Source organism: Siniperca chuatsi, linkage group LG5 (genome assembly GCF_020085105.1).
Source record: "Siniperca chuatsi isolate FFG_IHB_CAS linkage group LG5, ASM2008510v1, whole genome shotgun sequence".
Classification (NCBI taxonomy): Eukaryota; Metazoa; Chordata; class Actinopteri; order Centrarchiformes; family Sinipercidae; genus Siniperca; species Siniperca chuatsi.
Genome location: NC_058046.1, coordinates 25,800,400 through 25,817,218, shown reverse-complemented (window position 1 = coordinate 25,817,218; position 16,819 = coordinate 25,800,400). Strand labels below are relative to the sequence as shown.

General features: G+C 39.7%; 1 protein-coding gene across 1 annotated transcript in view; it reads left to right on the top strand.

The window, feature by feature from the left end:
* cspg4ba (chondroitin sulfate proteoglycan 4ba) overlaps positions 1 to 6,890 on the top strand; it is a 29,377-nt gene extending 22,487 nt beyond the window's left edge. The window contains exons 8-10 of the mRNA XM_044197753.1: positions 1,581 to 1,753; positions 2,245 to 2,428; positions 2,803 to 6,890. Coding sequence (XP_044053688.1) covers positions 1,581 to 1,753; positions 2,245 to 2,428; positions 2,803 to 4,862 — 2,417 coding nt within the window. The 3' untranslated portion in view covers positions 4,863 to 6,890. The remainder of the gene's footprint in view (positions 1 to 1,580; positions 1,754 to 2,244; positions 2,429 to 2,802) is intronic.
* The last annotated feature ends 9,929 nt before the right edge of the window (positions 6,891 to 16,819 follow it).

Genomic DNA, 16,819 nt, shown 5'->3' with positions numbered 1-16,819 from the left:
ATGAAGGGTTTTGATGGGGTGAGGGTTGACATGAAACACTTTCACACTGTAGAGGTGAGATTAAAGTTTTTCTTCTTCCTTGCAAAGTCCTCAAATGTCTGGGTGCTCTCTGTAAAGCTGTGTAAAGACTAAATGGTTGCATATGCCTCATTAAGAAACCGGCGTTTACCTGAAAACATTCTGACAACTGGGAATATAAGGACTGCGTTATGCTAGAAAATAACTAGTTTGTACAACGCATTGTCCGACCACGTCAGAAGGCAGAAGTGTTTATAGTTGTTCTGAATGGCCACACTCGACGGTGGAGTAAAAAGCCTGCTGTATGGAGAGGGGGGAGACACTATGTTGTTTAAAAATGGGGAGGGGATAACCAACGGCATGGGAGAGAAAAAAAAAAAAGAAAAAAAAAATATATATATATATATAGCAACCTTCACACAGCCAAAGCTGTTCAATTATCCGACAAGCACTTCTGATGGAGTATTTTGGCACCTTAATAATACTCTAATATGGATTCTCTCAGTTCCACGTTGCTGTATTCTGCTAATCCCTTTTCATCATTATCATTTTATAAATGTATTATTATCACATATGCCTGAAAAACATGAACTTCAGACAGTGAATAATATGGTGTGTTGTTTGTGCAGTGGTTAGCATGTTTCACACAATGTTTTATCTTACAGTCTCAATATCCCACTGTGCCGCTCATTTTTCTCATCTCGCAGGCATAGACATAGAAAAGTATTTTGATTGTGTTACGTATTTTGATTATATTCCTGTGAGCATTTCTACATTTTACATGTCTATATGCTACCATCACAAAATGCTGCACAAATATCTGACAATATAGCAAAAGCCTTCTTGTACAGATTTAGAGCAAGATGGATTTTCACTGTAAAAAGACAAGAAAGCCCGTCGCTCCCTCTTCTTCTAAGAGGGAGATTTCCTGTGAAAGAAAGACAAGGATGGTGGAGTGCTCACGACAAGTGATGAATGAATTTCTTTGTGCTTCGACCCCTCTTTCCCTCTATCATTGCCTTCCATCATTTATCAGCACCCCTTTTTTAGGATCCTCTTCACAGTGGCAGTAGAGCTATGGACATCTATGTAATACATCTTAAGAAGAAAAAAAGCTCTAGTCAGCCCCCCGTCATCATGCACAGGAGATGTTTCTCTTTACATTTTCCCCAAGTGGAAGATTTCTGCGCCTGCAAGGAGCTGATCCACTTTTAATTTCTTGTTTGGATTTTATGTAACACCCCGCACTGCAGTTGGACAGTGCTGTAAAAAGTCTGTGATGTCTGCAGTGCAGCTTTAATTTGACACATCAAAAGACTCTCATCAGTCTATTTCCAAGCTTGTTTTGCATAATTTGGAGTCAAAAAGATGTGAAACGCTTCCAGAGGGGAAAACTTGCAACATTTGATGCAGCCGCAGAAGAGTTTTAACACTGTGGTCAAAGCTAAACTGAATACCAGACAAGAAAAACTAATTTCCTTTTCCAGATAAAGTTTCATGATCAATTATCCAAGCCAATTCTTCTGTAATTTTCTTAATTCAGTTTTACATCGTTTCTCCAGGCTCTTCTAAAACTATCACAAATGAGGATTTACAAGCAGTGACTAATGACATCAGCAACACCTCGAGCCGCATCATTACGTTCAGTGTGATTCGGCATCCTAAACTGGGGCGTCTGGTGATGAGGCAGCCTGATAATTCAACAGTGGACATCTCCACTTTCACACAAGAAATGGTGAGTGAAGAACTGGAGGTCATATCAACATTTTTCTCTCATTTTACACAAGAATGTTTAAAAACAAAATACAAGGGATGTGAACCAGTTTTAGATTCAACATTAGGGTTCCTCCATTCATATGGAAAGTTGCCAGATTTCCATGGTATGAATTATAGATATTCTGCATCCTCATTCAGGAAATTGACTTTGCGCTTCTTTAGCTGAATGGCACATGTGAGGCTTTTATGTAATCAATTATTTCTGATGGTTTATGATCTGACACAGTTAAAGCTGTGATGCTCTGTGTACTTAATTTACTGCTGAGCAAAGCAAATTTAAATCAATGATGAACCTTATACATACTGTAGTAATGTCTTTCAGAATGGTGAAGAATTATTGAGGTCACTGAACTGTTTATACAGTTGATTAAAGCATCAGTTCACTTTAAGGATGTGAATTTATTTTGGATCGTGGTTTGCCTGAGGATCTGTGTTGTTTTTGTACCTCAGGTGGACAGGAAAGAGGTTGTGTACATTCAAACCCCCATCGAGTCAGTAGGCTGGGAAGCCATGGACTCCATAACCTTCTCTGTAGCATCACCGCCTACTTCTCTGGACAGCCAGACCTTCAAAATAGATATTTCTTATGAGAATACTGGACCTGAACACAACACAGTCCTGCTTGCAAACACAGGTATGAACCAGAGTCTAGAGCAAGAACTAGAGGCTAATGTCAGCACGCTAATGTTCTCACAATAACAATGCTAACATGCTGATGTAAAGCAGGTATAATTTCTAACCATCTTAGTTTAGCAAGTTAGCATGCTAACATTTGCTAATTAGCACTAAACCCAAAGTACAGCTAATGCTGATGGGAATGGCATTAGCTTTGCAAGTTATTTGGTCATACTCTTTTATTGTAGAAATGGAAATTTTGACTTACAGTGGACCAGTCGACCAACAGTCTTACATTGCCATCCACTGACTACGCTCTTATTCATGTTTTATTACTTAAAATGTTTAGCAATGTTGTCCTTGGTGATTAACGTAATGTTTGCTTGGTGCTAGGTGCTGAGGTAACAGAAGGTGAGAGTGTCATCATTGATGAATACAAGCTGGATGCCATTAACCTGATGTCCAAGCTGCCAACACCTCAGCGGAACTCCCATGAGGTCTGGTTCCAGGTGACATCTCTGCCTCAGCATGGTGTTATAGTGGTGGGCGAGAGAAACCTCACCAAGGAGAAACCTAACTTCTCCCAGTTCATCGTTAACAAATACGGTATCATCTATAAGCACGACAACTCAGAGACATCTCATGATTCTTTTGTATTCAGTGCATGGCTCAATCCTAAGGGCAAAACAGCGCAACGCCCTCAAGATGACAATGATGTTGTTGAGGAGCGTTTTAACATTACAATCACACCTGTAAATGATCAGCCACCTTTGCTAAAAACCAAAGCTCCAAGTCTGAGGGTGGTACAAGGAGATACAGTAGCCCTCAGGCCTGAGAATCTCAAAGTTGAAGACTTAGACAATCCTCCTGATGATATTAAGTTCTCTGTGATTAGTAAGCCAAATAATGGTTACCTAGCTCTTGAAGGAAGTTTGAATGAGTCGATAGTGGCCTTCACCCAAGCCCAAATCAATAACGGAAGCGTCTTTTTCATCCATGATGGAAGCTCTGTCTCTGGGGTGTTCTACTTCAGTGTCACAGATGGCCATCATAAACCAATATATAAACTCTTTAACCTAGAAGTGACAGAAATCACAATTTCTTTGGTCAACTACACTGGATTGACACTGGAGCAAGGCAAGACTTCAGTATCGCTGACCCAGGACAACCTTGCTGCTGAGACCAATGGGAAAAACATCACCATTCACTACCAGATCACAAGGCCTCCAAACTTTGGCAAACTTCTGAAGGACAACCAAGAGGTTACACAGTTCAGACAGGAGGACCTACACTCTGGAAGGTTGTCCTACCATATGATCTCCCTTTCCTCTGCCGAAGACCGTTTTGAGTACACTGCTTTCACTTCAGAGGCAAATCTAACTGGCCAAGTGCTTAACATAACTGTCAGACCATTGATCCAGGTTGGCAAAGGTTTGAGATTTCCCAATGGGATTGCTGTCAAACTCAACACTAGCTTTCTTAATGCCTCTGAACTGGCTAATATCAGTGGGAGTGATCCTGTATTTGAAATTATTTCCCATCCTAAGTATGGGATGGTGGTTCGGACAAAACCTAAAATGTCCAGGAAAGCTGTACCAGCTGAGTCCTTCACCTTTCAGGAGGTGATGCAGGAGAAGGTAGCCTTGGAGCTGAATGCCAACATGACTGGAGTTCAAGAGCTAAATGACTCACTGGTGTTTGTACTGAAAGCTGATAACATCCAACCTGCTAAAGGGGAGTTCCACTTTACAGTTGTGCCATATGATCCAGCACTTTTTCCAACCACAAAGAGTCCTGTCCCAGCCACATCAACTTTTCCTCAGACATCAATCCAGACTTCCATAAATGGAGCTGCTTCACCAGTCCTGTCTACAGCTTTCCTCTCCACTCAGCAACCAAGCAAAAACCAGCAAAAGTTCAAGGGACGCAATCGATGGGGAAACTCCAACAGAACTAGCATTTTCAGTACGACTCTTGGGAAACCAACACGTGGAACAGAGGATTTTCCCTTTAGGAACACACCAGTTCGTGTAGAGTCCTACCCTCAAAAAACCTCCAGTCCGCTCCTGGTTATCCTACCACTGCTGGCCCTGCTGCTGCTTGTCATCATCTTTGTAGTGCTGGTTGTCTTTCTTCGACACCATAGGCAAAGGAAGCAGAGCACTGCTGCAGCAAAGGAGCCACCTTCCACTGGTCTTCCAAGCAGTCAGTCCTACCATGGTCAAATCCAGAGGAGCACAACAGTTCCCACAGTGACCGTCACTCCATTAAACCACACCTGCCCAGGTAGCCCTGTTCTTGATCGGTTATTGACACCAAATCAGGGCTCATCTTATAACACCATTGATTCAAATATCCTCATAAGTTCTTGGAGTAATGGTTCCCCTGCATCATCTTCCCAAATTATTCAAACCGCCACTCCCACTCTGCAGAAGAATCAGTACTGGGTATGATCTTCCACAAACCAACTTGTAGCTAAATGTGTTGGAGAATTCTGTTACAGGTTTTGATAACAGATTAAAATTTGGCTGTGTAGGCCTATTTAAATGAGGCCGCAATGAATTATTATGAGCTTAAAGCTGCATTAATCAATATTTTTGTATTAATACTGAATCAAATTACATAAGAAGGTAAGGTAAGGTTTTACTCTTAGCGATAAACCCAGAATTATCACCGACTCTGCAGCTTTATGGAGCTTTTTAGCCTCTTTTAGCTCGTTGTTTTGGTTTTTACGACACATTACTATATGGTTCAGTTTCACCACTCTCATGCTCATGAGGCCCATTTCGAGCACCAGCAGGCAGCAACCACCTAATTGCAACCAGACAAAGTTAGCAACTACCTAAGGAAGAAAATCAAACATTAAGGAAGCTAAAGACCAAAATTTCATTTTCAAGAGTTGGTGGAGGCTAAGAGGTCACCATATGGCCAGAGACACTGCTCCAATGTTTGCTAACAACTTTGGGAATAACAGCTTTATAAGGCTGCAATACTGTATGTCAAGGCTGTGTGTCTGTAAGCTTATTTTTGAGCTCTTCTGCCCCCTAGTGCAGATTCATGTAGCTTTAAGGATGGATAAAGAAAACCACTATGGCCAAAGCCCTTTGGCAATACATTAATCAGTGCCAGGACAGCTTTGGGTTTTGTTTGAGTCACAAAATCCATTCAAACACTGGTTTACAATCCAGCACCAACCACTGCTGTATCTTGAGTTGGTGGAGCAGACTTTGTTCACTTGAGCATTTACAAAGTGGTCATCATTGTGGTAAATTATAACCTATGTTTGGGGCCTAATATATGTTTAATCACTCACATTGTTATCTGGTCCTCATGCACGTTGAAGTCTCTCCGTTATGGGTTATGGTTATGGAGTGGAAGATGATGCAAATAACAGCTTGAAACTGTGAATTACTAAGACTGACACTGGCACAAAGATGCCTCGTCTAAGCATTTCAATTGATTGTGCAGATTTTATATTGTTGTTATGTATTATATATTATAGTATATTAACTTTGTGTAACTCAGGTATTTTGTTAACATTGTCATTTACTTCATGTTACCTTTAATGAGGGTTGCACGTATTATCAATAATTGAGGTCTTTGTTTAACATTACAGGATTGAATATTATAAAATTTACTGTTTTGTCACAAATGCTTCGCTGGCTGGTTTTGTACCGCTATTTAAACTTTTTGTATAGCCCTGATAAGATCACACTGGTTAAAATGTTCGCTTTTCATTTTTTCATGTTTTTTATTTTAATATGCACAGTATTTATATTTTTTTCAAAAAGCGTGCACGAAAAATCAAGGCACTAATCTTAAAGATTACACAAATCTACATTGTATTCTACCCACCTTCACCTCAGTGATAGTAAAATTCAAATAGTAGGTATATTCTGTAATCTATTCACAGGTTCCCATACAGTTGAATAGAAAAGGGTCCACCTTCTTGTAAGGAGACTGAGCAGCTAACCCTAAAATCCATTAGTCTGGGACTGGGAATGACCTTCTGGGGTGAGGCATTAAATATCTGTCGATGGAACTTGTTTATTTGAGCAGCAATTTTTAGCACAAGGAGTTGATCTTTAAAAATACTGATAGGTCTTTTGTAGACAAATTACAAGAAACAGAATTTATTTGACTGAAATGAGTGTTGGTATTTCTATTTATTATTTAACACTGATAAGCCTGATTAACTTGTGTCCTCAGATTCTTTACATTATCTACTGTGGGCCATGGTTATTTGACACTGTAATGATGTATCTACTGTAAATGAAAGGTACTGTTCTGACATGTTCTGGCAAGCTATGGGAGATGAGAAATTGCTGTCACAGAAAAACACTGTAAACTTATATGTTATGAAATCATTTTGTACTAATGAGAAATGTGTCTATCCAGTGTTTTCCAGTCTCATCTGAATGATGTAACCCAAAATGTCATATTTATTTATACCATATTTTTAATAAACCACTTGCACGGAATTACTTTCTGCTATCATACAGTAGCATAATCATACCGTGTGTGTGTGTTGTGTATAACCTGTGCAGTCTTTTTGACTTAGTATCCGCCCATTCTCCTCTAACAAGAGTTATTAGTGTCCAAATTATCCCTTATTTCTTCCACTTAAATTAGTTTTTGGCAGTTTTCTCTATCACTATCATTTAAACTGTACTTGCAGCCTGTTGCCCTCTCTTAATGGCACTTTACTCATTGCAACAAAAGATACATTGCACCAGAGCACCGTTAGAAAAAGATTAATTATCATCATCACTTCTCCCAGTTTCCTGCAATTACTTTAATTGTGGTTTTCTCACATCCAAAAACAATAAAATCAGCAGGACTTTGTCACATGATCTGCACTGAGGTGTTTTCCATCTCAATAGGAAATGTGTCATTGCCAAAGCAAATGTCCACTAAAAAGCACAGTGGATACCCAGAAGGTAAACATGTAATGTGATTTGGAAAAGCGCAAGGATCTTTTTCTGCAGCTAAAGCTTCACTGCTGTGAGTCAGTCCACATGACTGCTGGTATAATGCGAAGAAAGCAATTGCTTGTTTTCCTGACCCCAAACACACTAAATGCTGGGGACATTAAGGATGTCACATGTGCACAGGTGGTAATTAAAAAGATGAATGGTCTTGTTGACAGCAAATGAGCTAATAGGAGTGTTTAGCAAAGGCATCACATGTGAGTTGCAAACTTAGCACAATGACATCAAGCCACAGAGTCTGCCAACAGGAACTTCACTGGGATACTGTTGTTAACCACAATATTGTCATGTCTTAAAAGGAAGTTCCAACACAACTCAGGAAGAACATCATCAAATTGTTCAGTTCAGGACTGTCTGGAGTCAGTAGTCTGGCACACTTAGCGCAAGAAAAGATGAACTGAAACAGCAAAAACAGCAAAATAGAAAATGTACCTCTAAACATGAGCATGCAAGCGCTCCACTGATACAATGGTTGAACTTCTTCACCATTCCCATCTCCACCAGCCACAAACAAGAGAAGTTTAGTCCCAATTTGTCAATTCAGAATCAACTTTATTGGCCAAGTAGGCCTATAGACACGTACAAGGAATTTGACTCTGGTCGTTATTCCTCCAGCGCGAAGAACAAATGTACATAAAGATACAAATAACAAATTTAAGATAGGCAAACATAGCTGCATCTGTGGCCAGAAAGGCAATTTGAGCTATAAAAGAAGGCTGTAAATATTAGCTTGGTCAGAGAGCAGACAAGATGGTGGATGTATGTCAATTAAACTGCTATGGAACTGTGTCAGCAGTGGTTGCTACTAGGATGTTTAACTGAAACCTACTGCTGGTGGTAGAATGAGATTATTATTATTAATGTAATGGTAAACGGTGCACACTACTACAGCGCTGGTGTGGTGTCTTGGTAGCCTAATTTCAGGATCCCACAATTTTTCCCACAATAGGTCAAAATAGGGTTTGACAAACCACAGTATGTGAATGAGGTGTCAAGGTGGTTTAAAAAAAAATAGTGTTGCAGCTTTTCAATAGACACAAAGGAGAGGGATTTTCTCAAAGTGAGGCAGGATTTAAAGGATTTCGATCACCCACTCCCTCCTTCACACATAAACACACAAACAAAAATACAAAGACAGACTTCTTTTTGTGCTTTCCTGTACTTCCCCAATCTGAAGCTAAACTGAGTTCCAACCTCAATCCAAAACTGTCAAACCAACTTTGTTTATTTGTGGGCAGTGGTGGCCTAAAGGTTAGAGAAGCGAGCTTGTGACCGTAAAGTCGTCGGTTCAATCTCCCGGACAGATCAGACTGTGGTTGTGCAACTGTGTGAATGTGATAAGCACATTCCTGAAAAAGAGAGCATTGCTCTCAGTGAAACTCCTCCTGAATACATAAAGGTGAGGAAAAAATTTGTGGCAACTTTGCTTGAGTACTTTCATCATCACCAGTGGAAATCATGCACATCCTCAGTGAGACCATCCACACTGTTATACATGATGAGATTGCCTGTTTGTGTTTAGGAATGCTTGTGATCTAAAAGATTATCCTACATACTAAGATTATCACACTCTATTTATAGCCTTAGATGCATGGTTTGTTTTGCATGTCATGTCAGATTTTCTTTTGACTGGTGGAACACAACAGGCTGTAAAAAAGGGTGGATACAGAGGTAAAGGTGAAGTAGATTAGATGCAAATCCAACATTTAATGGTCACGTTTTCAGTGTAATTTTACATGTTGACTTTAGGGTTCTACATTTAGAGCTGGTGTACGAATCATATGGTTTTATGTTACATTTTGGTCTTATTTATCAAAATGTCCTGATTTTAATAATGATATCGGTATCAGCCGTACCACTGTTTCACCTCAAACAGCTGCAGTTACACAAGTGAAGTAAAGCTTTATGTAATCCAATAGATCAAAAAATGATTCAGGATTTCAGGAACATTCACAAGGCCTTTTTACTGATTTGGACAGTTTGTAATGAAACTAAAGTTACAATATGTAAAGTAAGAAGAGGCTTTGCATTCACAGATTAATTTACTGATCCATTTATTTGGAAAACAAGACTAAGAGTTTACAGCCATGCTAGCGGCTGTGTGAGGCTGCTAACGTCAGCATGCTAACATTCTTATTATGTTTAGCATGTATAATGTCTACAATGTTCACCATCTTAGTTTACCATGTTAGCATGCTTACATTTGCTAATTACCACAAAACACAAAGATGAGGCTGATGGGAATGTCATTAGTTTTGCAGGTAACAAACCAGGTGCCGCTAAATAAAAAAAAATCAGGGTCACCAGGGTCAGCTTCATCCTCTGGGAATCATGAATGTCTATACACAATTTCATGCCAGTCTATCCAGTAGTTGTCGGGATATTTCAGTCTGGACCAAAGAGGCATGCCGCTAGTATGGCTAAAAACATAACATAAATTATATTACGCTAGCTGTCTGCAGTGTTACACACATTTACAGTGTTAGCCCTGGGCTTTTAACACAGTTTTCAGTCCACTCTTTACATTGTGATATTGAGATTTGAAAGTGAGCTAATACAGGTTACAATACAACTGATACAATTTACTAAAGTATGCATGAGTGAAACTGAGAGAGATAATTAGTCAAGATAAGTTCTTGCCCTCAGATATTAGATCTCAGAGTGGATCATCGTAATTTAAGGGTTGGTAATTGTGGGGCAGAGGGTTACAGAACAATAGCACCCTGCAAGCCAAAGAGACAAAGCAGTCTTGGCTCGTTTGGTTTAATAAGGTTCCACACAGACAAACCCAGATGGTTAATTGAATCACTTTGACTGCCAGTTGCATTGTACAAAGACTATGTTTTAAAAAGACTCCCTTTTCTCTCTCTCATCTCATAAACTACTGCAAGAATAACAATGTCTGTGCAGTTGAAGTACCACTAACATATCATCCACAAAGTGTCATTTAGTTTATTCATAAAAGCTAATCAAGGCATGTAAAATACTGCAAAGGGTTTCAGAATGTAGCGCGCTGGTGATAAAAGCCACAGCGGTTGCCTTTTAGGAGAAAGCACTGTTGCGCAAATGATGCAGTCAAACAAAAATCCACTCTGTAATCTATCTTATTTTTCTTTCTTCCCAGAGCTCTTTACCCAAGTGGCACCAGTATCAGCCGCTGTTTTATCTGCAACTAAACTGGGTCCTATTGCATTTTTCATCTGCTGGGGGAAAGGATTAGCTGCTTCATTCATTGACAGGCTTTTCTATGGTTTTTGGCAGTGAGCAAAGCTTTCTCCCTGCTCTGCACATGGCTGATGTGATCTGAAATGGCACCAAAAAGAAACAGGTCATGCACATATTGAATATAACCAGAAAATATGACCAGAAAAACTATGATGTTTATTCATCTAGTTTGAGTGTCTCTTGGGATGGTTTTGCAGGTGCATGGTATACAGTGTGACAGCAATTTATAACATACGCTGTGGATTTTGACTTGTCTTTGTAGGACTGCATTCTTTGCTAAATTGAATACAAACCCTATTTGTGGTCTTTTATAAAATTTCAGCTAACAATATTGGACGCATTCTTGATTTAGTTATTTTGTTGAAGTACATTTTACAATATGCCATATATAGTGTTTTTTCTGCACAAATGCATGTGTAGTCAACTCCCCCATGCCCCACTGTCCATTGATTTGATAACTCCATGTCAAAGGCAGTCAGTAAATTTCATCCACAGTGTCATGAACAGATGTCATGCATCAGATGTTGTGCTCTCTCTGACGCCCTACATGGAGTCCCACGTGAAGCAAATTCTCATCATTTAATCATCATTGTTCAGTAAGGAGTGGAACATAAGCGGGAGATGTGATGTGATAGGACTATTGAAAAGGATGAATGAGCCAAAATGAAATCCTCAGCGGCACTACCATGTGGAATTGTACTGATCCATAGATTTCATGCATCATTCTGTTAACACAAAAAATGCAGACACTGATCTTGATAATCTGTAAATCAGTGATGTCTGAGCTTGTGAACAATGAACCTGTACAGTAGGAGGTGTGTGTAGAAACTGTATGGGAGGTCAGAGCACCAGCAAGTCCATGTCAGCTGGTATATTTGATGACTGTGGCCAACTGTGGTCTGTGGGTGGCAGTGGACAAAGAGGTCGGTTAGCTGGTCAGCACAGTGTGTGTGTTTTGAAGAGAAAGCGTGAGAGTGAGAGTGTGCTTGACTACATGTTGTATGAGAGAGTGTGTGTGCGGGTCTGTGTCCTTTTTTTGATACGCATGAGGACAAGTAAGTCACATGGAGAGAAAAATACAGGGATTCCTTTGAAATTGGTGACATTTTGCTGGTCTTACCTTCTTTAAGAGGCTAGCACAGACTTCCTGCCCCTGTACAATGGTGTCATGACAAAAACACAGAAAATATTCTGTACTTTTGGGTTACTTTTAAAAATTCAGCTTGCAAGAAACAAAACAAGTACTCAAAGTAGACAGTGGTTCTGGTTTTTGCTCTCCCAATTTAGGATGAAGGAACATAAATATTAATGTTTTTAGGTTTTGCTTGACCTTGTGCAAGTCTTCCCAGTGCAGATGACTCAACCAGTCATTCTGGTTTTAGATTATCATTAAATATCTCAAATTATCATTTCATTTTAGCAAATACAGCTTGAAAACAGACATGTTACCAGCAGGGATCCTCACATTCATCTGATTTCAGGACTGATGGCCAATGAGTAACCTGCTCTTTACTGCCAAACTACCACCAGACAGTTTATTTTAAAAACAAGAACTTAGCCTGGGATATATGATTAACAGACATTCGAGTGGTTCAATCCCTGAGTGAGAAAATAATTGTGTAAGTGAGGGAAGTGGCCTCTTCCCCAGTTGTTCATGCTTGTTTATTGTAATTAGAGCTATAAATGAAACTCTCTGATGGGGAAGGGGGAGGGGAGAATGCACATTGGCCCACAAAGACAAAAAATGTGTGTGTGTGTCTATCTTGGAGAGCAGCCAGAGAGGTGGGGGCGGGAGGGCAGTCAGCGTTTTTCAGACTACATGAATCAGGCCCCACTGGAGTGAGCTTCCTGTGTGAGGGCTATAAAAACAAAACCGGGGCTAAAGAATGCAGAGTGCTCCCACATTCCTGAACATTCTGCCAGGTACGGGACACACAGCATGTCCTCCTCTCTTTCCTTAATAAATAGAAAAATACAACAATTCCCATGATGCATTGCCATTGATTGATTGAAAACAAGAAAACAAATGCACCTCTCTAAAGCTCAAAGTTGTACTTGTAATATTTTACATCTAAGACTAAATGTTTAGAGCCCTGCTGGTGGTCCACAGAGGCAAGAAATTGATTCTTTTTTCTTTTCCTACAGCCCTTTAAACCCCTAGTTATGTTGCTGAAAATGTATAATTTTTTCCTGAATTGCAACCTGGGTCAAACAGTTATATCCCCTTGAGACCATGCATGCCCCCAGATAATTTCTGTCCATTAGATCATTCAATAGCTTGTGTGTAAAGTTCTTGTTTTGCCCAGAGGGTGTTGTAAGAGTAAAGCTAATTGAGTGTCCAAAATGGAAAAGGTTCATCATCTGAGGAGCATGAATGAGCTCACAAAATGCCACAGCAATCTGCCCATTAGATTTGGATATTTATTCTATGCAAGAGGAAATTTTGGACTTGTGGTGGCAATAGAGAAAAGGTCAGAAACATTAGAATACACCTTCTGAGGACTATGAATATCAACAGCAAATTTATTGGAAATCTGTTATTGAAAGAAAACAGTATTAGTAGCCGCTATGTTAACAAGAAAGTAATTCAGCAATGGAGAAAATAATTGAAACAAGCTGGAATAGCCTCGTGTCTTTATTGAAAACTATTTTAAGCTGGCAAAAAAAAGATGAGTAGACATCTGTACTTTCATTCTGGGTGTGACTTTGGCAGGATGTGTGTTTCATCATGCCAGTACCATATAAACCCAAAGGTCACATATTTTGCTGTGTTTCTTCTGCTATTTCAAACCATAGCCATCTACAAAAACTATCATGTACTGTATTCATTCTAAGTTAGATTAAGCCCAGTTCAAAATTCTAGACACAGCAAATGTGACAGTCTAAAATGTTTTATAAGCAGGGTGTATCTTGTCTGAGCCTTTTCCAGTACTAGGAACCTCATCCACAGGAGTGGGCAGGGTGCTGCTGTGCTGAGTTCAGTGGATGATCTCATGGGAGCTGCTGACCAGGCCCGCCAAGGTCTGTTGTTTCACACAGTAAAATAAAAACAAAATAATGATAAGACAAAAAAAAAAAAACCATCAACTAAATTATTCGGACTAAACCCACTGACTGATATTCACTGAGTGGAAAGTGTAGTTAAGTGGTGAGCAGTAAACTTACTTAAAATTAACTTTCAGCACAATAATGCCTATAAAACAATCAGGTGCTTTCAATTTCTTTTACAAACATGACAAAAATCAGGCATGTTGCGTGCTGAGCAAACAATGGAAGAAGAAAGAACACTAATGTAATCTTTGATTTAAAAGACAGGAACTGTCATAGTTTTGGGGTTTTGTCCTGTTTCCTTTTTTATTTTGTAGTGTTCTCCTCTCCTCCTGTGTCTTGTGGTTTTACTTCCTGTCTTTGTTTGCTTTCCCTCCAGTTTAGATTGTTGGCCCCGCCTTGATTAATTGCACCTGTGTCTCATTGTCGCCCCTACCTAAGTGTATTTAGTCCGGGGTTTTTTTTTTTTTCCTTTGTTCAGTGTTAGTTCGTTGTCATGATCATTTGTATCAGCAGTGGTTTGTGGTCTACACCACAGGTGTTCCAGCCTTGTTTCCTGTGCTTCTTCTAAGTCTCTTGGATTTTTTTCTGTGTTTTCTTGGACCTTGCCTGGACTTTTGTATTTTGTTTATTGTCTGCTCCTTGTCTGATTTGTTTGCCTGTCTTGGACTGCCCTCCCGATTTGGACCTCTGCCTGCCTGACTACCCGTGTAATCCTTTCCTTGTATTAAATCTACGAACTGCATCTGCTCCGCTTCTGAGTCTGCATTTGGGTCCTATTCCTTGTATTCCCTGCTCCCTTGCGTGACATCCAGCACGACAGGAACATGTTTGACCTTACACGCCCAGCTTTCATCAACCGTCAGAAGATAACCAAACTGACCAAACTTTCCAGTTATACAGGTCTCATAGAATTTTCCACACCTGTGTAGTATATGAATCAAAACATCAAATGTGAATTGTTAGTTTTGGGTAAAGTGACACATGTTGACGTGGAGATTATCAGCTCCAATTTGAGTTTCCAGTTAGGGTTTAACCAATGTACTATTGTTAGGATTAAGAAAAAGTGAAACTATAATGAAATATTCACAGGGGACCAACTTAAAACAAGTCTCAGGAGGTGGCCAGTAGGACTTAACACATGCTTCCTCATACACACACACACACACACACACACACACACACACACACACAGTTTTCCATAAAGTGATTGTACCACTGGGACTGTAATGTTAATCCAGTGTTGGAAGGAGTGGTTCTGTGTGTGTGTGGTTGTGTTTTTTTTTTGTTTTGTTTTTGTTTTTTTCATTCTCCCCAGAGATTGAGAATCTGTTCAGCCCAGAGCCTCAGTGTTCCTGAGTCTGTCACCTGTGTCAGGACAGGGTCTCCCCTCTGCTTCAGTCAGCTTAGACTCTGATCAAAGGCCAGTACAAACCCGGCTCTAATTGAAAACAGATCCAGCCAGAATCCCCCTCCAGCAGGAATATGCTGAGTGCAGGCAAACGCTTCACATTCCAAAAGCATGAACTCTGTTAAAAAAATCAGACAGAACAGAAACAGCACTTGAAGTTTGCTTCTGCCTTACATGTGCAGAAAAGAGGGAGGGGGGCTTACTTTGTCCTAGACAACTGTGAACCTGAAATGCATGATTTGACCTGTCTCACCAACTGCACACAATCGACCTGCATGTTATTATGCATTACTTGTTAAATGTGCAGGTGCTTTTTCAAGATGCACAGGTGAAGTGGTGAATATTTAATTAAACTTGCCTTCATTTGCACATTATGACATGTGGATTCTGACTTCTGGTTTATGTCCATTGGTGTTTATTAATCAAAACCCTGCAATATATTTAACACTCCTATCAGTTTCATTAATTAATTTACACTCAGACTATTACAGAAATAGTTTGACATTTTGGGAAATACCCTTATTTTCTGTCTTGCTTAGAATGAGATAAAAAGATTGATACCACTCATGTCTGCGTGTTAAAGTGGCTATAATTCATATTTCTATATTAACAATGGATCGCTTGTATATGAAAGGGGTCGCTTGTAGTGATATACACACAGATAACTGTCCCCCGACTCTGGGGGGGAGAGTTGAATCTGGCTCAACCAGACCACAAGGCGACGTCATCTGGCAATACACAGTCTATGAAATCATATATTACTGAAACAACTAAATTAAAGCCCAAATTCTTTGAAGGAAGAATAGCTAAAATGTACAACTCTAAATCTACATTTTACCAGCACAACTATAAAGTGCTTTACTACTGGTGCACCAGACAGCAGCTGTTTCAACACACCACGCAATAACAACATGATTTTTTCACGTTGACTTAAAATATGGTACTGCAATCTGAAACAAACCATTTCCTTTTAACAGAAATCCTGTGTTTGGTTTTGCACTTCCTCTTTCAATATAGTAATATTACAAGAAGAAATATGAGGGATGAAATCTTTGTGGTTTGCTGCAGGCCATTTCCTGGCATTATAACATAACATTTAATCAGCTGAAGCAATAAGAGGAAGTCAGGATCAAACTCACAATGGCATTTGGTGTGAAATTATGTCATGGGAGGGTAAGTGCTCTAAAGAGGGAGATGAAGAGTTGTGGGTATTAAGTTAAGGATAGCAGATGTGAAATAATGCATAGGTGTCATGGTGGGATCTAAGCAGAGATGAGTGATTTGGATAGGTTGTCTCTGACACACTTTAACTTGTACAAACAGAAATGAGTCTGAACTCACAGTTTTAGAGCTGTTGTTTTTGGAGGAATCAGACCTGAGTGTTGCACAGGGAGGGTGCAACAGGAATTGGGTGTAATCTACACAAGGATCTCGAGACACTGATTCAGTCCTTATGAAAGCAATGTGGTTAAATGTGGCATCATTCCTAGGTCATTAGAGGCGGAAACCCTGTTCTCTTGACTACTGTTCTGCTTCTCAGTGCCAACTATTGAAACTGATGGAAAACAAACCCATTTATAGATTGGGGAATGTGTAAACAAGTCTTATGAAAACAGAAAAATAAGTAAAAGAACTAATTGCTATTCAGCTGTGATAGAGGTGAAAATATGCTGTCAAATGATTTCTTTTTTCCTTGTGTGAGAGCAGTAAATGAGCAGCTGGGAAGGGGTTCGGC